General features: G+C 41.0%; 1 protein-coding gene across 5 annotated transcripts in view; it reads right to left on the bottom strand.

The window, feature by feature from the left end:
* Positions 1-10,898: 10,898 nt before the first annotated feature.
* Positions 10,899-25,061, bottom strand: part of klhl13 (kelch-like family member 13) — a 43,698-nt gene continuing 29,535 nt past the window's right edge. For all 5 annotated transcript variants that reach the window (XM_080307514.1, XM_026182834.2, XM_026182835.2 and 2 more), the window contains 5 exons: positions 24,524-24,656; positions 22,621-22,817; positions 20,720-21,515; positions 17,076-17,189; positions 10,899-12,024 (listed from right to left, as the gene is read on the bottom strand). In XM_080307514.1, the coding sequence (XP_080163640.1) occupies positions 11,537-12,024; positions 17,076-17,189; positions 20,720-21,515; positions 22,621-22,817; positions 24,524-24,656 (1,728 nt within the window). In that variant the 3' untranslated portion in view covers positions 10,899-11,536. The remainder of the gene's footprint in view (positions 12,025-17,075; positions 17,190-20,719; positions 21,516-22,620; positions 22,818-24,523; positions 24,657-25,061) is intronic.

Genomic DNA, 25,061 nt, shown 5'->3' on the forward strand with positions numbered 1-25,061 from the left:
CCGCTGTGTCGAAACGTGTCATTTTGTATCATCTTTTACTTGGTAGGATGGGTGTGCTTTTCCATCTGTCTTATTGACGGAAGTTATGTCAGCGCCCTGGACGAGCACCAGTGTTCGATGATGTTTTTTCCAGCTGTCACACAATCGCTTTTTCAGAGGGATATGGATTTTGCGAGGGCTGTCTCATCCCATCTGAGACTTCCCGTCACGCCGCATCGGGCTGATGAGAAGCTTGAGGCTTTTTTTTTCTCTCTGCCATGATGAGAAGAAAGTCCAAAATTTTAATCCCCCCCCTCAGTTTATCTCATGTTCAGGCCTCCATCTGCGTTTCTAGCAGCAATGTTATAATTCCCTTTTGCTCCGGCTGCTACCATGGAGTTGTTCCACAGCCCTTGGCGTGGCGTCTTTCTTATTCCAACTTGACTGCACAACTTACACCACAGAGCGCAGCATCGAAGTCATCTAACATCTGTAATTTGGAAACACAACAGACTGCTCGTTTGAGTGGCTCAAATGGCCTCAAGATGTTTGCTTTTATGACACACATTGCTGTCACTGTCAGACTGGGAGGGAAATATCTGCATGAATGGGCCGCTTTGAGATGAAACCCAAAAAAACACGAGCTGGCAGCAGCCTGTTTAAAATAGAAAGAGACGTTCTGTGCTCAAAGCAAATGCAGAACACAAGAAACTTTGAAACCAGTAACAGACAGTTCACACCGTTTCTGCGATGGCTGCAGAACAGAAGAAGAACATGAAAAATACATTAGTATCTTATTTCAACATGCACACGGCTCGATTTATTTCAAAGTACACTACTTTTTCAAACCCTGAAAATGTTTTTGAATTTTTGATGAAATCAAAATTTAGCCCGTGAACGAGTGCCGAATCCAGTAAAGTTCTAAGAAGAAGAAAATGAAATAAGGTTGTGTACAGCCCCCCGTGGTCAAGTATAAACGCTTCTGAGTCCTTTGATGTTTAAAATGAAAAGGCTACAGATCTATAATGCCAATAAAAGACATAAAGTCACACTTTATGTCTTTTCCTCTTCAAGAGACTTCCAAGATCTTGTATGGAAGTATAAAACATCCGTATTAAAGGCGAGTAAAGTTTCAACAACTAATAAAAAATGATATTTGAATTAGATTTGCAAAATTCTAAATCTAAACAATCAGAATGAATTTACATGGTTTGAAGTCTTCACTTTGAAAATTCGAGGGTTTTTTCCAAGCAAATTCATTTTTATACTTAATTTTAATTTATTTTAATACTGAGCATCTGATCTGCTGAATCTGTGAACTATTAGAAGAAGAAAAAACCCAAAACACAATAAAATAAAGTCAAGATTTTGCTTTTATACCTGCGTTTACACCTGCAGCTGATCCAAAACAAGTCAGAGCTATTTTCTGTAAGAAGTATTCTTTAGCTGTGGTGTTACAATCAGGCATTTACATGAAATTTGTTTTTTCAATAAACGTTTATGATCTCCAGCTCTGAGGAAATGACTTAATAACTAACTACATAAAGGCTCAATTGGGACCTAGATGATGCACAGACTGTTCTGTTCTCTGCTAATCATTTGCTAATGTGAATATTTTGAGGCTCCTGATATATGACTCTCCCGCGTTTTGCAGAGCGCATTTTGAAGCTCTGTACAGCACGTCCCAGGGAGACGCAGCGCCTCTCCAAACAGATTTTGGATTTTACTTGAATAAAGTGGAAGATTATCTGGAAGAAAAACAGATGTGAGGTGCATTTTCCGTGCTGCAGAGCTGCTTCTCAATCTTCAATTTTTAGATGCAATGGTGTCTTGGTATTTTGTTTTGTTTTTTGTTGGCAACAGGAGGGAAATGTTGGAGTGAGGTTAGGAGCAATGGAATGTGCTGACAGATGCTACTCACTTTAGAAGAGTCATGCTGAATCATAGAAATCTCATTCAGTGATCCGGTGAGTCATTTTCTGGTAAAGAGGTAAGATATAAAGAAGTGAATCAGCTTCACTGACTGTGTCAACAAGAAGCTTCGTCTCTACCTGACACCTCTGTTACTGTAACCACATTAGTAACCACATTAGTAACCAGCAGACAGAACGAGTGTTTGTTTGGTCTGTGAACTGATGCTTAACACGTTTACGTCGGGGTTTATGAAGTTTGGGATTTTACCCAAAAGTCTGATGTTATGTTATGTTGCTAATGATATTGCAATGTTTAGAAGCGCAGAGTTGCGAAATAGCTCACAAATCAAGCCGTTGCTTCTCACAGTGGAGCAGACACAATGTCGTAATCCAGGACTGCCATTAGTGTCATTCAGTATCCACGACCATTTCTGCATCAGGGACAGATTTGATTTAGTCATTTGATTTGTGCTGATATGACACAAAATTTACACTCACCGGCCACTTCACTGTTTGTTAACACAAATATCTAATCAGACAAAAATGTGACAGCAGCTTAATGCGTTTAAGAATGAAGTCATGGTCAAGACATCCTGCTGAAGTTCAAACTGAGCTTCAGAATGGGGAAGAAAGGTGATTTAACTTTGAATGTCTCATGATTAACCCTCTCAAGGCAGGCGTTGCCGATTTGCAACAGTTAAAAACTAACAACCTGATTACCCCACATACATATTTTATGATTTTTCTTTACTCAGAAGTACCACTGCAGGACTTGGTTGTGCATTAGCAACAAAAAGTTTAATTTGAGCCTGAGAGGGTAATGGCCAAACAGACTGGTCTGAATATTTCTACTCCTCATCTATTGGATTTTCCCATAAAACCATCTCTGGGGTTTACAGAGAATGATCCCAAAGAGAGACAACATTCCTTGACTGGCAGTTCTTTGGGGGGGAAACATGTTGTCGATGCCAGAGGTCAGAGAAGAATGGCCAGACTGCTCTGAGCTGATAGGAAGGGAACAGTGAGTCATTACAACCGAGACATGCAGGAGAGCATCTCTGAAGACATGACACAACATTAAAGCTGATACGGTTTACAGTAAGCAGAAGACCACACCAGGTGACACGCCTGTAAAAAACAGGGGCTCATCAAGACTGGAAAAAGCTTGTCTGCTCTGATGAGTCTATATTTCTGCTGCGTCATTCAGATGGTAGTCAGAATTTGTCATAAATAACGTGGAAGCATGGATCCATCATTCATTTAACTTTTAACCGACGTTAGGCTTGGAGAAGTAAATGTATCACCTAGAAATGGTCAGAAAGAAGAGGCCTGTCTGCTTGAATGGGCAAAGACTCAAAGTTGCATACCTGTAATTAGAAACATGCCTACCAAGTGGCATTGCATTAGGCCCAGTGCTGATTGGAAACAACATGAGATAAAACAGATTCCTCGAGGTCGAGTCACCTCCGCTCAAACACTGTGAGCACACAAGTCAAAACAACACCTGCAAAACTAGAGGAGGAAGGATCCTTAAAGGTCAAATGAAAGCTGAATAATCACTTGTGCTGTTTTCTCAAGTTTCACTCTCATCTATGTCGTTTCCCGATCCATCAAGCAGCTGTTTTCATCACCGTACGGGACGCGCACCACTGCGCAAAAACTGTCAGGGTGAATATCACGTCAAATAAACCGACGACGTGAAAACGACAGATACAGGAGCTGCTGCAGTTGAGCTTAACCTTCAGTAATGTAGCAGAAAACAGGACAAAGGGGGCCGAACATGATAACTGCCAGTCGGATTTGACCTTTTATTTGGCAGCTGCTTTGGCAAAAAACAGATTCTTCTTTCAGTAATTTCTCTGCTTCTCGCATTGCGACGGCACCACAGAGAATAAGGACTGATCAATTCATGATTTGATCTTTCTGCTGATTGTGCTGCAGCACGTAGGTGAGGCTTTAAGAGGCTTTTCTGCAATGAAAATAATTGGAAGCTGTAATACTATATTCATCCCATAACATTATACAGGTTCCCATTCAAAACTGTCATTCACTTCCAGGCAGTTAACATTTGTGAAAAATTAATTTGCATTTGGCACTGGGGGAAAAAAAAAGAAAAAAAAAAAAGCACTACGTATGTATAAATGTTATTATTAATATCAGTAGTTGTAATCCACCAGCAGGGGCACTAATGGTTGCTTTCTCTGTCCGCTGGGGTCAGGTTTTACAGGGCATAAAATGTTCAAAGTAGGTCAGACATCCATCAGTGCCCATTATTGGAAATGGTGCCAGAACACATACTGGTTTGATTTAAATGCAGAACTGGTCCTCCTCCCCTTTTAGTCTTTTAGGCACTTTGACGAGAGTACAATGAAGAAAATGAAAAGGGAAAATGAAAGGGTGTCAATCAAAAACCTCTTCCAAATGAGCTGGTTTAGTTTAGTCGAGTGTATAAGCAGCTTTTTAAATGGGGGGGGGCTTCATCAGAGGAATCAGCGGGTCTAAGTGGGTGGTTGTGACAACTGATCTCCCCCTGCAGGCGTCCCATCCTGTTTACTTCCGTGTCTGTCTGTCTTGGCTACAACTGCAACCCTGTAAATAAAAAGATTACCTTTTGTCTCCAAGTGTAAGCCTGATGTCACTGGCAGGATGATGACGGGGGGGGGGGGGGGGGGGGGGGTAAATGCATAGATGATGATATTTCCCTTTTTTGCAAATGGAAAAAAAACAAAGAGCAAGAGCACGAGTGGGACTTCCTTTGCATCATCCAGACATCTCTCCAAACAGGTTCAGCCCGAGTCTCGTTTGCCTTCACTGGAAACCACTAGAGGTCATTATTGCAAAGAGCACTGCAGACATTAAAGCCACCTCTGGCATGCACTCAGTGATAATGTGCTGGAAATGGAAATTAGTTGTTCTTACAGGGATGAAAATGAGTTTGCAGTGGTAATCAGCTCAGACACATTTGTGCATCGCAGGGGGAGTTCGAGGAGAAGAGTTTGTGTTTGAAGAGGAAGCTTTCCATCACTGCTGCTTTCCTACCATTTTTATTTTTTTATTTATTTTTTTCTCGTATATTCAGTGTTTGACAGGCAGGTCAGCACTCCCCACTCTCAACCCCCCAGGAAAGCTCCGCCACAGCATGTCAAAAGATGTGGAGGAGGAGGAGAAAATGCCCCCCCCCAACACATCCCCGCCCCACTCCCCTTATTTTCTTGTATGAAGAGCTAGGGTAACCATGGCAACCTGGCATTATACAGGAGGAGCTGACGAGGTTGAGTCTGAGCTCAGCTTCGCGAGGAGGGTTATCAATCACTTTGGCATCGGCACTGTCACACATGCTCCCCTGCTCTGCTCCTCCACCCTTCATGTGACCTCGCAGGCTTTTCATCATAACCATTTCTTCATAACCATGTCCGGTTTGCCAAATGAAGTATATTTAGTCAAGTAATGTACAAGGGCACAGTTTTGACATACATCACATTTCAAAAGGTATTGCTGTGCTTTTCACAGAACACCATTTAATTGGACCAAACTTCGATAAAAAGCATACAACTGTATACACTCACGTCTGAAGATCAAACCGAGCATGGGAATGAGGAGAAGAGAGATTTAAGTGACTTTGAATGTGGCATGATTGTTGGTGCCAGACATGCAGGCCTGAGTATTTCAGAAAGTCCTCGTCTGCTCTGCTGGAGTTTTCCCACGCAAACATCTCCAGGGTTTACAGAGAGTCGTCCAAAAACCGTGATGAGCCTCGATTTGCTGTTGCTGAATGCTGCTACAGCCACATGGTAGGGTCAGAATTTGGTGTAAAAAACATGAAAGCATGGATGCATCCTGCTTGTATCAACAGTTTACACTGCTGGGAGTGTAATAGTGTGGAGGACCATTTAAGCACCACAGCCTACCCGAGTAGTGTTGCAGACCATGTCCGTCCCTTTATGACCACCCATCTCCTGATGGCTGCTTCCAGCAGGACAAAACCCCACGCCACAAAGCTCAAAGCACCACAAACTGCTTTCTTGAACATTTCAGCGAGCTGTCTCTACTCAAATACCTCCAGTCACCTGGTGGAAGCATTTTACTACAGAATACACTTTGACTGTAATACTTGCTAGTGTTTCTCATTTTTCATCAGGCTTATATTTTGCATTTCCCTCTTTGCTCTAGACAACTTTGCACTTTCTATTCTGTGAATTCTTGTGCAGGCACTGCTTCAACAAAGTACATATTGTCCAACCCTTGTTTTTAAATGTGCTCTATAAAAAGGTGACTTGACTCAACATTTCCCTTTACGCGTTCTTAAGATCTGAGTGCTTCTTCCTCCACTAGTGAACTTTCATCCTGTTTAAAAAAAAAAAAAATCTTCATGCATTGGACCTTTATTATGAAAAATATGTTGCAAAAACCCCTAACCCTAACTGCAGGTCCCCAATATGACAATGCATACATGATAAATGACAATTATAGAATTCAAATATTTTACAAGCTTCAAATCTGCCGTGTCTATGTTTCAAAATGCCACAGCATGTGTTTTACAAATGTCAAAATAAATTACTAGAATGAGTCAAGCTGATTTTTTTTTCCAAGGCTTGCTTTCCTAAATAATCTTATCTTGTCGCAGTTTCTGGCTACAGTCAGGATACATTGCTTTGTATTGCCGGGTATGCTTTGAATGTTTGACCAGTAATTTGTTTTAATTGAGTTTGTAAAAAGCTTCATTTGGAGCTCAGGTGCAGAAAACCTGTAGGGAAGCTAACCGGGAGCTGTATTTAACCCATGCGAGGTCAAGTAGTTTTCCCAGAGCGGTTGAACTGTTCTAGATCCACGCTCTCTTCAGCTGGTCAAAGGGAAGAGACTTTTAAAGCAGTTTACCTGAGGCAAATGTGTGATAAATGCCAAAGAGGGTTAATTACAGTTTTTTTGTAGCCAAATTTTACACTTTAAAGCTCTAAGTGTGCAAACTCCACTGTTCTCTACAAAATTCCCAGTTTCATATTCTCTACTTTCTCCTGCCCGTTGTCAGGGGGGCACTGGAGCATATCCCCAGCATGCATGGATTGAAAGCAGGGAGGCACCTCGGAGAGGCTTCCTGTCAATCAAGTCTCCAGTCGACTTTTTGCATGTTCTCCCACAGCTCAGTCTTCACAGACGAGTCTGAAACCCGAGCACTAGTGCACCTTCACAAATGTCAGCACAGAAATATGACTTTTAAATACAAATGCAGTGAGGTGGTTCAGAGAGGCACATCATGCCCTGTCCTTTAGACGAAGGACAGAAGATCAAACTGAGGGAGAAACGATGTGCTTTTTTAAAGATGCAAGTCAGATCCCTACATACAATGTTTTACATGTGAGATACAACTGAGGCGAAATCTAGGACTGATACATGGCCAGATGTTGAACAAAACAAATCCCAATTAGGCCTACCCCTCCCATCTCTGCTATATTAAAAATACAGCCAGGGCAGGAACAAGCTCTGGAACAAGAGATGAATCAGGGACATGTTATTCAGGACACAGTCAGGGGGGATAGAGAGCTCAGGAGGAGCACAAGGACTTGACCTTTTGTGAATATTCATGATGAGGGAGAGAAGAGAGATGTAAATCTCTTTTTTTTTGGAGAGAAAAAACCTTTGTGGAGTCTAATAACAGAAGGCAGCTTGCAGTTCACTGCAAAAATAAATATATCTAGCAGGCGTAACATCCAGATATCTTGGCTGTCTGCCAGTCAGAAGGATCAATAGCCATTAACACCATCATGCATGCAGTCAGAGGACAGCAGGGATCTGTGGCTCTGCACACTATTTCATCATGACGGGAGGTGGATAGGCGCTTTGGTTACAGTAAAAAGCGCCCCACTCCTCGCAGCTGAGAGCGATGCTTTCTGACTGACAATGTCATCAGCGCTCAGTGTATGTAAACACATCCAGCAGCCTGGAGAATCTAGGTCATTTTCTAACTGGGATGAGATGAGGAGGAGGAGTCGTCGTCTGGAGACACACGGAGCCACAAATGTGTGCCGCGTTCATGTGTCAAGAGTCAGGTCGTAATCCACTCGCTCTTCTTTTATCTGCTTCATGAATCAAGAGAACATGCCTCCAGTGGCGAAGAAATCCACCGAGAAACACAGGTAGTGAAGCGGAGGGGAGGAGGAGGAGGAGGATGGGTGAACGCTTGTAATTTTTTGCTCCAGTTCTCTTTGGTTTAGCACCGAGGACACATTGTCCAATAATACCTAAATGTTCAGTCTTCAGAATACACAAAGCTCTGCATCATGCAATATTGACTGCGGCTTGCAAAAACACAATAGCGCGACCCATTCGAGAGGAATTACACGTTTAATGTGGATCATCGCTCATTGCATCACTGCACAGGCCATGGAGCGGTGATATTGGCTGGAGAAAATCCTGCCTTCTCCTGAATACAGTGGAACTAAATGGTGCTTGCATTGTTGTGCTCTAAGAGCTAATAATACATCAGGACCTGGTTTTCAACACAAACCTTACTAAGAGCACTTTCAGGAAGGAACTACTTTCTCCTTCACTAAACTACACCTGGTCATAATAGCAGAATGAAGCATACGTCTTTCCACAGTGAGAGCAGGATGTAAACATTATTGGTGGCTAATTGGGTTCACACACCGGCCAACACTATCCTGGCTGCTTTTAGGTAGGCGAATGTTTGGCAGATCCTGGAGCCCACCAGCTAGTCCTCATGTTCTCCAGACTTCATTATGTAGTAATACATGAGACACTGCTAAATTGCACCAAAAAGCTGTCCAGGATATCCTCCAGGATGCCATCCATAACCTCATCCCAGACATTGTCAGAGTGCATACAGGCATTATGATTGGTTCAGGCTGTGATTTCAATAACAATAACAAATCAATGATCTTGATTTTTGGTGTAATTTTGAATCCAACCATGAAAGCGTTGATGATTTTGGTTTTCCATTATGACCATTAAGTCATTTTGTTCTCAATAAATTACACAAATTTAAAGGCTGTAAAGATTTTCAACTTGAATGTTTTGTTCATAGAGATCCTATGTGTAATTTAAGTGGTGCCTTATTTTTTGCAGTAATATATTTTCAGTGTGTAGCTGCTATGTGAAAGAAATTTTTTTGGGATAAAACGGTCATCATAATAAGGTTAAACATCTATACTATAAAAATCTTTGAGGTTTTCTTGAGCCCTGAGGGATTATGAGCTAAATAGCTTGCTAACATTAGCTTGCTAACATTAGCTTGCTAACATTAGCTTGCTAACATTAGCTTGCTAACATTAGCTTGCTAACATTAGCTTGCTAACGTGCTTAAAAACTAGAAACTAAAACTAAACCATTTCAAACAATACAAACAAAACTGAAATAGGAAGATCCACTCAAGAAACTACAATTAATTAAAAACCAAAACTAATTAGGAAATAAAAAAAATAAAACTATAATAATTCTGATCCAGAAGAAATTATTTTACCATTTACACCGAGTGAATTACCAGTTGCTAGAATATACAGATAATAAAGTCCAGCATCAGCATGGCTTGAAAATTCTTTGCCTTTATACTTTCAGTTATTTGCTCCGACTGGCTAAGACTGCAAGCATAATAAAAAGAAAAGTACCACAGCATAACAACTAAAAGAAAGATTCTTTAGCTGACAAACTTACATAAACTCGTTATATCAGGGACATATTCAATTAGCAGAAAATGTTTCTTAGCAATCAAACTTTACACGATAGGAGGTGGATTAGGTTATTAGCCTTAAAGAGTCTCTCAGTCTAAATAATCACCCTTTTTCCCAGCATGCTAACTGAAGCGGTTATCATCTTATCTTACTACTTTCTACCTGCAGCATCACTCCATCCTCTTCTCTTTGCTCTCATTACTTCTCTCATATTCAGCGGATCCACAGGGTAAATGGTAACCAGTGTAAGGGTTATTTTCAGTTAAATGTCCAGGCAACAACGGCACTGAAGTCCTACTCCTGCAACCTCATCTAGCAGCTGTGCGCATCACATGTTTTGCTCCTCTGTGTATTCAGTGGCTTTCCATTAAAATGATTACAAAGTGCCTATTTTTAAAACTAGATGAATGATGCAGACTGTTACATTTAAAAAGGACTTCATAATAAGACTCTTTAGAAAAAAAAAAAAAAAAAAAAGCTTTTTGACGTGTGACATTAACATAACCCTCAAAAAAACACGACCAAGCTAAAATGTAGCTAATGAAACAAGACTGACCCGTTTAGCACATAAGAGCCTCAAAATGAAACATTAAAAAAAGGCACAAACGCATATCAATTCATAACATGTTAAAACAATCTAATTAAAAGACAGACCTATAGTAGATTATTGCTCTGGAAAACACAGAAACAGGCATTAAAATCTCAAATCTCAAGCACCATTGCAGCATCTCATTAAAGGGACATAATGGGACTATAATGAGGATTTAAAGCTCTGGAGCCAACTCACCTGATGATTACACAAACCTTTTGTTCCTAGTAACAGCTTGAAGCCGACGTCTCGGACACCATATGCTGCTATTAAGGCTTTAATGATCCGGGAGCAGGTGGGCAGATTGTGGGCGACATTACCGTCTGTCATGATGGCAGGAGAAGAGGTGACAGCGGTGGAATTGCCAAATTCCAGTTAACACTTGTCAGCAGTGTAGTTTGCATCACTGGGTGGACAGTGCTTCAACAGCGTGGCTCTAAAAAGAAAAATCACACTCTATGTCTGCGGTTATCCTTTACTGCATACAGTCCAGCTCCGCAGTATAAAAGCGAAGTCATCGTTCCCCACAAACAGACTGATTGATCTTTTCCTTCACGTCATTCACAGCTCATTCATTACAGACAAGTTTACAAAGCAACAAAGGAAGCCAACTCTCTCTCAGCTGATTAATGATCATGAATCCTGTATAATAGATTTTAGATTCACTCAGACATCAAAATACGACCTGGATACGTGCAACTTCAAGCTGTAGCCAGTGAAGAGGACAATATTTGATTACTTTCAAAATTATGTTTATTAAATTTAGAAAACACCATTTTTGTTAACAGTTTCATACCAACAGCAGGAAAGAAGTGAAACTGCAAGAGAGACGAAGATGGGGCCTGGGCCAACCCCTGAGTTAAAAACCACTTGTCTTTCAAAAGCTCATCGGTCCCTATGCGTTTGCTGTCTGAGGAGGGCGTCACCTGCATCTAACCTGGCATAGACTAGAAGAGAGAGTCAGTGTGGTAGTCAACATCTCAAGGTAGAACACCAAAAGAAACGAGACATAAGAAAAGTCTGGACATCAGGTAGAAAAGTTGATTTGCAAAGTCACTTTTCAAGTGGAGGTTGTTTTTTTTGTTGTTGTTGTTTTTTTTCCTGTCAAAATATACCAAGTATGCAAAATTAACATGTAATTAGGTTGCCAAACCATGTTGGTATGTAGGTTTCATCACGCAGATGTGGGAGGCGGGGTTCTGCACAGCTTTAGGGGATGTGGACTTGGGGGGGTAATTTGGGATGCAGTACAGATGTTGTCCATAAAGGAAGTGCAAACAAAGTCTATAAGGTGTGTTTGTTGAGGGGGGCTGTCGGGGGGTGGGGAAGGGTTACGGGGGTATGAGCGGAGTAGGGCTCACCCCCTTTGCTCATCAAGGTGCTGAAAGCGGCGACTCTCTGGAGGGTGAGCCCGACATATCATCAGGGGGGAAAACTGTGAGTGTGCAGGCTCGGATCCCCCCCAGTGACTCGGGCAAGTCGAAAACTTTGTGCCATTCGTCTTTCTCGGGGTCGTACTTCTGTACTATTTCCACCATGCACCTATTGTTCCACGAGTAGCCGCCCACCACGTAAATCTTATTCTCAAACACGGCCACGCCCACGTCGCTCTGACCTCGCAACATGGCGGCGATAGGTGTCCACAAGTCGAGGGCGGGGGAGTAGTATTCGCAGCTGAGGACGTCGTCGTAGTCGCTGGTGCCCCTGAAATGATTGCCTCCGATCACGTAAAGACGGTCGCCCACCGTGCACATGCAGTGGAGGCCGCGAACTGTCGTCATGGGCGCTTTCTGAGTCCATTTATCGGCATCCGGGTCAAAGCACATCAGCTCCTTCTGAAAAGTGTCGTGAGTGATTCCACCTGCAGCAAGAAAAAAAATATAAAATGAAACAAGAGCATGGAAATTAGGGCTCAAGGCTCATTAGTTGGGAGAAGCTGTCACTCAGACAGATTAATGACTCGTTCGCTCAAGTCAGCCAACCTTTTTATTCATCTGGGCAATGTGGAGCATCAGCCAGCTCTGACGCTGGAAGGCCGCACATTAAAAAAAAAACAAAAAAAAAAACAAAAACAAAAAAAAAAAAAGACCTCTGACTTCTCTTTGATCCCCTTTTTCCACACCTTCACTCGAACCCACCCGCCAATTTGCAGGCTAAACACTGATTTCACAAACCGAGGTGACATCAATAGCTTTTCAGCCTCTTTTCCACAACATGAAATAATGCTGATGAGGAGCGCTCAGTACAAAGTGGAACACCATTACAAAGCGTCCACGCATGCACGCGCATTCACGCAAACAGTCTGTAGACACCGCAACACACAATGCTGAGGGAAAGTGGGGAAGGAGGGAAAAAAACACAACCAAAAAAAAACAAAAAAACAGGACATGTCTACAGGGAAGGCTTAAAATAAAGAGGAACACAATCCCAGCATGCATTTGGGTGGAAGCCAGCCTACCCCTCCCCCCCAGGCAGATTGACTAGCTAGGAGCAAATGCAGTGAAGATTTGCAGAGCACGCCGAATACAGGCAGTATCCCTCTTTTCTTGCTGCCCAGTGATCGTGTGCTCGGTTTATTGTTCAGGCCTAAGCCGTCTATTCAGCTGCCATGACTCAGATCTCTGATGGAGCAACCCCTTAGCTGATCAGGTTCAAAGATGGCCTCACCATCCGTTTTCCTTATCCAAGTAGTCCACGGAGCAAATCAGCTATTAAAACCCTGACAAGAGAACAGTGCTGGAGTCAAAATAGCCTCCTTGTAATACCTCTCAAAGGAGTGTGCTGCTATTTTGATTCAGTTCAATAGCTTTGGCCTTTCCCTAATACAATAATGTCTGATCAGTTTTCCAGTATCTTTGTCTAATCAGCGCCATTAGAGAGACACTAAGAGCAGACAAGATTTTGCCAAATTGATCCCAGCTCTGACAAACTTGCCGAGGAGCTTTTGCCCTTCCATAGGCAGCTTAGGGCAGACTGCGATATTGTTCATAATGTCTGCTACATATGCCCTTGTTTTACCACGCCAAAACATTTCCCTGCTCAGCCATGCAGATATAAAACAACTGCAGAGTCCCCTTGTAAAACCAGCAACCTGGTTGAATCAGTGCCAACATATGTGGGACTCACAGAAATGATGTGAAATAGACGGGGAGGTGGGGAGGGGGCTTAGCAGATTCCAAAAATACCCCATAATGAGTTAGAGAGCCCATATGTAACGATCTATGTATCCATGTATTGATTAGCGTTACTGCAGAGTGGTTTAAAATATATGTAGACTGACATTAACATACAAAAGGCAGCGCAGGCTTGATGAAACCAGTTTTTACTTTCTTCTCACTTTTCAGAGTGGCTTGAAGAATGGAGAGGTTTGCATTTATGGCCTCTGTGTCATGCAAAATACTTTCAGTCACTTGCGTTTCTCCATTGAGCATAATCACCCTCTTGAAGTCGTATTGTCAAGTTCATTTTACAGCCGTATGACATCTCACTCTGACTATTAGTCCCTGCAGGAATATGAGCTCTAAATGGCTCCCCTGTTCCCTCTATTCACTATTCCTGATAAAATAGACAGTTATTTACTCTTGAGGTGAGCAGCAAATTGAAATTTCAGACAGTTATGAGCCATTATGGGTCATCACTTCTGGGTTTTAAGTCATACAATGAAATTCAACACACTTTCTCTTAAGGTTTTAAGCAGAAGCCCCTTATTTTTTAAATTCACTTCATAACTCCACACAAAAAAGGCAGAGGAGCTACGCTGTAACCGTCTTAACCAACACCTCCATTATATCACGAGAGCAGCAACTATGTCAATACGACCAACATTTCATATGATTCAATGTGGAGCCATCACAGGACATCACCATTTGGAAACCTAATATTCGTGAGCACCGTCAGTTCTCTGCACTGAGCCCAAACAGACTTCAAATGCATGTTCAGCACAGATGAATCAAAGGTGTGAGGAATGATTAGCATAAATCTGTAAGTGTGAAAGACAGTGTTTTTAAATGATGTAGCGAGTTCAAACATACAAATACCTAGCAGACTGTCAGAAATAAGAAAAAATATGAAAAGGAATCTTTCTTAACCATCTTTCAAATGACCACTTTCAACTATTTCAATTTATCCAAACAACTTTGCAGGCCAGTACAAGCTTAGTGCAGAAATGTCACTATTAATGCAAAGAAATTAAATATAAACACACATGTAAGCTAAGAATCAAAAAGCACATTCAGCCCAGCAGATTTTTACACTAGAAAATATCCTGATCTGAAGGAAGCACGTCCATATATTGATCAGTTTTACTGCGAGACAGTTTAAAATAAATAGACACTGACATTAAAATAAAGAGGCTAGAAAGGGATGATGAAAGAAAATGAAAAATCTTGAGCTCCAATTTTTACCCTCTTCTCACTTTTCAAAGTAACCTGAAGAAAGAAGGTTTGCAGTACAGAACCATATCCATTTGAGATTACTGTCAGCTCTCACTGACATTAAATGCATGTTCAGCATAGATGAATTAAAGCGGAGAGTACTTTAGATTTTTAAAATATAAAATGATCAAATATAATCATCTTTAATGGAGGAAAAAAAATAAAAATAAAAATCTCAACCATGAGATTTACATCAACATTTTTTTCTTTACATAAAAACACCATTAGCAGACAACTAGCGAGTTGTGAAAACCTCAAAAATCCCCAGTCAGTGAAGCAACAATCACACACAAATCATCAGAACACTCGGAGAAAGTGTAATAGTAAAACCAAAGGGTCTTAATCTCTCAACAGGAATGTGGACCAGCAGCAGCGTTGCTCTGTGCCGTTTTCAGTGCTTGTGTCTGAACTCTGTCACACCACTTGAGCCGTGATGGTCTGTGGGCTGAGTGCATTCGTCAGGCTCATCCAGCTGACAGAATACCTTCAGACAGCGCAGCAGCACAGCCGGAGAATGTGACCTGATGTACTGTGACAGCTAGACACAGAAGTGCACTCTAGCTCGGGTCACCTTGCACAGCGCGACTGTAACCTCTGAGACCGCGGACGCTACAGCAGGGACTCGCCGGAACAAAACTGCACTAATGGGTAATGCTCTTTTACCTGTGCCGTGGGCATTAAAGGCACTTGAAAACACGCTGTTGTGTTATAACCCACAGCTGTACTCAGAAAACTGCCTGACCACTGCCTGACACATATTTTCAGCTGTCACAGGTGCACAGCCAGCTGTTACAATAGCAGAATTTACAAGACTGCTGAACTGTGATTGATTGTGTTGGTCTCTGAAACATGAGACCAACACACAAACGTACACACACACACACAAAGGATAAGCCATTAGACTATCAAAAAGTGGAAATAAACGCTACGAAGTGGAAAGTACTGCCAGGGGCGAAGCGATTCATACAGCTGGCTACCAGCAGATTAGCTCAGGCCGTGACCGTTTTGTTATTCATCATTTCACTTTAGTTATATTAAAAAGTAAAATGTGTGGCTTTCATCTCGGCTCCACTCTAATATTAGGTCTGCCAAATCTTGTGATCTGTGTGATCCCAAACATGCCCCAGTTCTTCTCCCTGATAATGTGAAATATTAACTAATTAAAAATTGTTTATATAAACCCTGATAGTACTCATGTGTGGAGGTAGTCCTTAGCTTTTGGCCTCTTTCCAGCACGTCAGAGTTCGGTGATATAAAAATCAAATCAAAGGGGCTGCATGTACTTTTAATGTGGCAATTTTTTCCAGCTAAACATGAAAGATAACTGGAACCAATGTGATAGAGAATGTGAGGTGCCTTCTGTAGGACCATCTAACACCGGCAAACATTTGCAGGTCTGTGGATTGAATTCACGGCTTGTGTGCACAGTGATCACACTGCTGGATCTAATAAAACTGCATGCAAGCTGGTCAACACCTCAGACTGTAAATTGGTTTAATACTGCTGCTAGTATATTGCTGCTAGAGAGCATTTCAATATTTTATTTTCATTAGCTAAAGTTTCCCAGGTGGCACTGTAAGTACAATATGCGTTTAATGCAACTATGTAAGTGTTGGTGTTCATAATGTATTCATATTCAGGAGGATTAAAGGATCAAAATACCAACACCATTTCCATTCTGATTGTTACTTCTATCTCCCCTTCTATATATATATATTAAAAAAAAAAAAAACAATGCTGAAAACCATTATCTATTTTTTAAAATATTTTTGCATAAAACAATTTTTTTGCTCATGTGTTGCAGATGGATCATAGTACCCATGGCCAGGAGGGATTATTACAGTCTCTTCTGTGTTACACCTCCTACACAGGCTCTAGTCCTCTACTTTGCTCCATCCTTCCCAATTCCCCTCCACCACCACCACCGTTCCCCATCTTTTGTAGCACCTCTCTGGATTAGTCACACTAAGAAACTAGGGCTCATCTCCATACTGCAGGATTTGTTTTCCGTCGTATTAAGTGAACAAGTGCCCAGGTGTCACCTAAAGAGAAAGTACTGGCTGGCTGAAGGCCCAATTCTCAGTGTCCGCCATCTGCCCTAAGTGTTGAACCCTCGCAGGCTCCAAAAGCATGCTCAGCATAGATGAATAAAGTGCGAGGAAAGATTTGCAAAAGTCTGGAAGTGTGAAAGACACTTTCTTTATATGAAGTTTGAAAGATAAAAATACCTAGCATTAACAGGCTGTCAGAAAAATCCTGACTCACATATAACTCCAGAACTCTATGTACGGTTTGTCTAAAATGAGATACTATTGTGACCCCACCTTGCAGTTCTATAACACATTCAGAGAATAAAATTTATTGCTATTGTAACTTTAAAACATGCAATTAAAAAAAACAACTCTTACCCAGTCATGCAACATTACATCTCTATTTATTTAAGCCGATAATAAACTCAAAACTCCCTGGAGCCACTTACCTGAAATATACATATAACCACCGTACACCGTCCCAGCGTGGCCATAATGTGGCTCATTCATTTTGGCAACGTATGTCCATTCATTTGTCCTTGGGTTGTAGCACTCCACAGTAGCTTGAAGAAACAGATGAAAAAAAGAGAAAAAAAAGACTGTATTAGTAGAAAGTAGGTCAAGACACAACTAAGGAGGACAAACAGCAGCAAATGAGGCCTTGGAGGGTCTCAGCGTGGGAGCTAAAACAAGGATTTAAATAGAGAGTACACATCCCCACCAGCTCTGAATGCACTGACTGTGCAGGAAATAGTGAGATTGTTCGAGCTTTCATCTTAAGGTGTCTGATGGTTCTATAAAATATCAGAGAAATCAGAAAGGGGACCTTAGGGTTCATATCAGATGCTCACAGGCTGATAATTGCTGGCTGGGAACCCCAAAACCAGCCAGCCAGCCAGGGTCCATCAACATGTATGATCACTGCATTGATGGAGAAGGGTAATGATTTACCTTCACATCAAACACCACAGTTTAACAATGCAGAATCACACGTTTCCATTTCACTAGAGCTTGTTAACATTTATGACAAAGATTTGTGAACTACTAAGAATTACCAGAATTTCTCCATTTATTATGGGTTACAGTCCCATAATTCCCCTGTTGACTTGCTCCAGGCTTCCTGGCAAATAAAATGGGTTTCACCAGTGGCTGATCTGTTTCATCATTTCTGCGTTCACTATATCTGGGATCCAGTTTTCGACATTTCTGGATTGAACTTGCTGAAGAAAGTATTTGAAGTGAGGTGCTCCAATTACGGAGTCTGGAAATGTAGGTTGTAGATGAGCCAATCCCCATAAACATGCTTCAATGAACTTTCACAGAACCTCAGAAGAGTGCTACAGGAGTACACTGAGCTGGGAAAGGCTACACAGGTATTTCTAAAGACATGAGTGAGGAAAAATTCTGAACAATCAGGACTGTTGCTCCACTTTCCAGAAGCAGCTACCTGCAAAAATTACAACTGAGACAGTTAAGCACAAACAGACTTAAATACAGAGTACATCCCAATAGAAACGGTGGAAATGAGCCCAACGTTACCTGCAAAACGAATCTCTACAACCTGCTTAAACTCTTTTCATTCCTGAAACAAACACCAAAGCTGTAAGGCATAGTGGAGGTGGTATCATTATTCAGGGATGCTTTGCTACCTGAGGCCTGGGTGCCTTACAATAGTGTAGGGAAGAATGAATTCAAAATTTCCATCCATCCATCCATTCGCTTCTGCTTATCCTTTTTCAGGGTGGCGGGGGGGCGGGGGGGGGGGGGGGGGCTGGAGGGCTGGAGCCTATCCCAGCTGTCTTAGGGTGAGAGGCAGGGTACACCCTGGACAGGTCGCCAGTCTGTCGCACTGCTAAATTTCAATGAAGAAATTTCCAGGGCAGCAGTGCATTCCCTGAAGCTTTGAGAACGCTCGGTGATGAGAGAAAACAATAAACCCAAGCTCACAAGAAAATCAGCGTCACAACAGCTTTTATAGTCTGAATAGTATAAGCTTGTGAGTTTTGTTCAATCATATCATTATAGAAATAGATAAAGATTTTTGTTTAGTGCAGTCCTTCAAAATTCCTCCTCATTTTACAAGACTCATAAGCCACTGAAGTATATGGGGTTATAGAGGAGCTCCTGTTAGTTACTCAGCTCAGGAGCCGGTTTTTTCCAGCCTGCACTGTAAATGATTAAACCATTGTGTTATTAGTTCACTCACATTGTGTTTCTTCATAAATGAGTCAGAACAAATTTAAATGTATCATCAATAAGTTTAGAAATCCTGGTAATTCAATGTTCCCTCACAAGGATTGTGAGTCACCTCTGGACCAGCTGGATAAGTCTCACCAAGGAAATCAGTGGATACCTAGGTCTGCTTGCTCAACGACTATTATCAAAGTGACCTTCAGCAGTATACAAACTCTCACACCAACTTGATGGAAATAGCACAGTTGTGCTGACCGTATCTAAACTGCAAAGTTGCTGAAAATGGAATTCATCACAAGCAACTTCTCAATAAAGAAATTATAAATTGCATTTAAACCTTGAAATGTATTCAATGTATGATTTTCTTCTGTAAGCTGGAAAGGTCACATTTGTAATTAGCATGGATTTTTTTTCTTTCTACAAGTTCTTCACCACAACAATAGAAATAGAAAATAGAAAATAGAATAATAATTTTAAAAACTGGCAGCTTGTGGTGACATACAGCGAGACCTGTACATTTTGCTTCTTTTTCAATTAAAGCATATATAGGTGCCTGATGCAGTCTTATTTTTATATTAAAAGACTGAGCTGTTATTGTGCAAGAGCTATAAAAGGGTTTACAACATGGTGAACTAGAATTAGTAAGTACGTGCATCTTTGTTACATCCTTTTGAAAATATAAAAGCAGCACAAAACTAAAATCCATGCAACACTCAGGTCTGCAAGTATATTCTAAATATTCGTTTCTATGTCGTGAAGATTTTCTTTTAAAATCTAGGCATTTCTGACGTAACAGAAAAACCACACCCTCGTGATCTACCCAGAGCAAACAAATATAATAAAAGGGGCACATCCAGAAAAACATGGAGGCCTAACCGCATGCAGTTAAAGGGCAGTGAAACGTAAAGAAGGAAGAGGCAGCTGTGTAGACTGACAGTGAACTGGTGCTGTGTTTTTTGGTCTAATTATAACCCAGACTGCTTCCACAGTAGCCTCTCTCTGTCCACTGCAGCTACAGAGCTGAATTTAAGTACTGGGTGGCACCTCTCTGTGGTCTACAGTTGGTGCAGAGATTGCAGATTGGTTACTCAGCATCAACAACCAAATTACAAAGACTAGATATAAATGTATAAATACATCTGTTGGCTTTTCGTCTTTCCACCAGAGGGATGAAATGTGAACCAAAAAGCTTGTAAAAGCATCAGATTACTGATACAAGTTGATCTGATATGACCCGCTTTTTTTTTTTTCTTCCCTTTTTAATCACTGAAAACGCCACTGGCAACATGTATCCACCTCTTTATTTAATCCTCCCTGCAGGCACAGTTTGTGTGCCAACTTCAGCTGTATCTCATCACCTACAGTTCAATGTTATGTACCTACCACAGCTCTGAACAAATAGAAACACTGTGACTTTGTTAAGACTGCATCAGCGTAGGCTGTGGCTTTGTTGTATTGCACTGCAATTTATTACACGGAGAGAGAAAAAAATCTAAACTTATTTTATTCATGATATATTATGACACCCTAAACAACACCTCATCAAAAACCATGACACTTCTCTGAGGCTGCGATGACTGAAATTGATTCTGCATGTGCTGAAATGCTTTTGTAATGGATTACATTCGATTGGGAGGGTGTTTGTGATAATGTGCCCATCCTCTAAATTTTATTAAATTACACACACATTATGTGTGCGACATGTTGAAACAGCAAATGATGTGTATGCACGGCTCTTGATTACTTGGCGTCGGTATGCTTGCAGCCTTATTAAAGCGCTCATTCTTTCTCACACTGCTCTCTCATATTAAAAGTGTAAAATCTCATACAATATTAATTAAAGGCCCCTGTTGTTGCTTAAAAGGAAACAAAAGCAAACAAGTGGGGGAAATAAACTCACCAAGCTCCCCTGCAGCATTCCTTCCACCGACAGCGTAGAGGTGTCCCTTGAGTGCACTGAGGTGGAAGAAGGTACGTTTCTCATTAAGGCATGCCACCTGGATCCATTTGTTGTAGCGAGGGTCATATCGGAACACCGTGTCCACTGCTGTTTTGCCTTTGGTGTCGTAGTTGCTTTGGCCACCCACAACATAGAGAAAGTTGCCGATGACCGCAATGCCGTGTTGGTAACGAGGTGCGTCCATGGGCGCCAGCGCCTTCCATTCGTGAGCCCTCTCATCAAAGAGACGCAGCTCCTTGCTCACAACAAGCTGCTGGCGCAGAACACCACCCAGAGTGACCAGGTGGGCACTGTCTGAGCGGATGGCTGTCCGTTCTGACTGCATAACTGGCTGCATGTAGGGCATCATTTGGTAGTTGCTAGCTTCCAGGAGAAGGTTGACACAGGTGTTGTCCGTACGCATAAAGTCCACAGTCTGCACGTGATTGATGAGATCCTGCGGGTTCATGAGAGGAAAGCGGATGTTCTTCATGAGCTTTGGGGCATAGTCCATACGGCTGTCTTCAAAGCGTAGCCAGCGGCAAGCCGCCTTGAACAGGTCCAACTCAGTGCAGTGTTTTAAGCTGTTACTGGACAGTACAAAAGCCAAGCGTTCAAATGGTAGCTTGACAAACTCCCCCGTGCCCAGCAATGAGGGAAAGTTCTTCAGGATGAAATTGTTGACGTATTTATCCACCTCTGTGAGGTTGTATGTGTTGGCAATGCGTCCCACTTCTACACAGTTGTCCAGAGAAACCTTGACAGAAAAAAAAACAAGTAAAAAATCTTGGAAAGCTGCAAGTAAGTGTGAAAAGAAAAGGATGGATGTAGCTTACAGCCCTTGGAAAGTAAAACAAACTCTTGGCCTACAATTGGTCATTCCTTTAGTTGTATAGAAATCTATGGAAAAATGTCCTCAGTCCCTTGCTCTGTGAATTTACAGGCCTTTTGCTAGTTTCAAGTCCCAGTGAATGAAACATAAATGAAAGAATATGCTATGATATTGACTAATTCTCAGCTCAAGGGAAAGAAGTCTCATTACAAAGAATCAGTGCTTTAGCAATTTAACACACAGCAGATGTCAACTGACTCTGCTGCTTTTGTCCATTTTATATCACTTTAAATTTAAAAAACGTGGGTTTTCAGACAGTTGGCAAGAAAACCAGCTTTAATACACCTTGATAAATTTATCAGTAAAAACAGATTGCTGCACTGCATTAAAGAAAAAACAAGTACATACATTTTTAAACACTTTGCTGTCAGCATTAATAGTCACTGCATGATAACTTTAGCTAATGAAAGCAGGCAGACATATTAACAGTTGAAATTATAATTAAAAGCTGATTTCTCTTGACTCTGTACAACAAGCACAACCCGTAAACAAAATTGTTCTTCAAACGTACTTTTTCTTCATTTAAAATAAGTCTTTGGTTTTTTTGGTCTTTTTTAATCCCTGATGAAATGATGTGGTCACAGTCAAAGACACCAAGAATAGTAACTAAACTAAAATATATTAAATTAAATTACAAAGTTAGAAAATATAACAAAACAGCTCTAATAGATACAATATTTTGAAATCATAAATATCCAAGTACATTACACAAATTGAATATATGTGGTTGGCATTGAGGTGGCCCTCTTGTCATACTCTACTTTGCTATTTTCTCTGTAGAGGATGTGCAAATAGTAAGAGTGTGCAACTATTGCAGCTTGTACTTGTGGATTAGATGGAATTTGTTTAAAATGACACAATGTTTATGAAAAAAAGTTTCAAATTTTATATCCAGTTAATTCAGACAATAAGCTAACTTAAAAGCTGCAGGATAGCTGTAAAAACACAACTTTTGTGAGAATTTCCTTACCCCAGAGATGAGAAAGACCTTGCAAAAGTCCAGCACTGGAAGGATTTGTAAGAAGCTGGCTGCCTCAAGTGTGTCTTGCAGATTCTCCATGTTGAGTGACAACTTTGCCGTGTAGATAAAGTCAATAATCTTCTTGAGGCCTATTCGGTTTACTCCATGCAGCTTGATACACATTAAATCCTGTTCTTTCATTCCACCTGCACCAGAGGAGAGTAAGGGAAAGAAGAAACTAACTGAACATATAGTATCTTTATATGGTTCAACTCAGATAGTTTTTTTTATTCAAAAGAATAAAAGCTAATATATGCACACGTCACGTAGATGCAAATGTCAATACCAATGTTTTTACAGTCAAATGACTTATGTCACCAAGAATAGTAAGCATAAGGGAGCACTTTTGTTCAACATTTACACTCAGAGCATTCCCTTTTCACTAATAAGCTAACTTAAGGCTGTTCGATATAACGATATATATCGGATGACGATTTAAAAACGTCTATCGTTTCATTTTACGCTATCGTTTGTTTCGTGGTGTCGCAAAATAAACTGTTTACGGCAATATTTTTTCATCGTTTTGATGGTCACTGTAGTGGCTATATTAATTTCTTAAAAGTTCTCTCTTTCTCTTATATTTTATATAACCACACAACCACACTACAGATGGACAAGCGCCTGTTTTTATGCATTTATTTTAGCAACAGCGACGGTAACACCTTCACGTGTCTGCTTGTTTATGTTCCACATAAATCTTTCACAATAAAGCTCAAGATCCTGTTGAGATTTTTCAAAATAAACTGAATCACGTGAAAGAGCAGATTATTTACGGATGAGAATTTAAAAAAGAGCCGCCAGGTGCTAAAAAATAAACCTTGGACTCAACCGTTAGAACAGGTTTTCCCCCGCAGCACACCGTGTAATAAATACTCACACAAAAAAAACGGCGGCCTTTACAACTTATGTCTAAAAATGTATAGTTTGTATAGACTCCAGCTACATGACCCGCAGCTGGAAACACTTTCTGCAAGTCGAGCTGCCCGAGATTCACAGAATTTACAGAAAATGTTACATTTTTGTGATTTATATCGTTATCAGACAATAGAATTCTTATATCGGGATATGAGATTTTGGTCATATCGCACAGCCCTAAGCTAACTCATTAGTAAAATAAGACAAAACAAAAAGCTTTCCTCTGTTCCGTTATATTTCGCAAGCTAATCTGGACCAAACAAAGAAAAAGAAATTCATGTGCACTGCTCATCATATAGAACGTAATGTTACTTGATGACAAGTTGCCCATCAAAGCTTGAGTCATGAAAGTAAACACCTACGGGTTAATACAAGATAAATTCAGTGCAGTAAGGTTGCGTTCTCTGACAACATCTGTGCTACTCGTTTTCCCTGCGTCAGATTAAAAGCTTTCAGTTTAATTGCCCAGATATCTTTGTTATCCGAAAGTGAACGAAGAAAATTTTTTGCAGTCTGTTATTCCTGAAAATACCACACAAACACTCTCTATGTACTTAAAAAGAGCTCAAGGTTCTTCTGCCTCTGCATACAGTGCACAAAGGAGATGAAACAGGCAAGTAGGTCATTTATATTCATTGCCAGCACAAATGACCATGAACATGAATGCATAACAATGGCTCAAACAAGCTGGTTTTATAATATGAATATATGCTCAGTACTGGAGGGATGAGGGCACAAGGTCAATTTGAGTAATTTATTCACAATGCAAAATTCTAGCAACATGACTGCCACTGTGTAGAAACAGAAATCCTCATGAAAAGAAAGCAATTTAGTGGAAAATACAGAGATATAGAGTACTTAAATGCCTGTGCCACTGTCACAAATATCACAAAATTCTACATCGTGGTTTGGCTGGAGTAAGGGCTTGTAGACCAACCTGTGAACATGGCTTTGAAATAGTCGGAGGAGGAGGCCATCATTGCACGGTGCACAGGAAAAGCTTCATCACAGTCGCCAGCCACCAATGTGACATCACAGAGCAATCCCTCTATCCTCAGCTGGTCAAATCCCTTAAAGAGGAAAAAAAAAAAAACATGAAAGAGAGAGAGGTTTGTTGCTGACCCTGAGCTTAGGGCACCTGAACAGCTCTGATTTTACTCCCAAGAAGAAGATCTCGGCTTAGACAAAGCCTGATGAAAAACATCAATACTAAAACTTTCAAATACGGCTGCTGCCAAAAAAGGAAAAAGCAGTCACTGCTTTAGGGCTCAACACAATGAACTTGTATGGTTCAGTGAGGATAAAAACAAAATGCCGTCAGCAACGGCCTGTCAGACATGAGCTCATGGACCTGAAATGATACGTGACAGCACTCTAGTCTTGAGCTGGAGCTGACCGACTTGATTGTTGCCTTCATATTTTCTTGGCTTTCTTACGCACAACTGGTTCAAAGTGACATGTTTAGAATTACAGGG

Source organism: Astatotilapia calliptera, chromosome 10 (assembly GCF_964374335.1).
Source record: "Astatotilapia calliptera chromosome 10, fAstCal68.1, whole genome shotgun sequence".
NCBI classification, from domain to species: Eukaryota; Metazoa; Chordata; class Actinopteri; order Cichliformes; family Cichlidae; genus Astatotilapia; species Astatotilapia calliptera.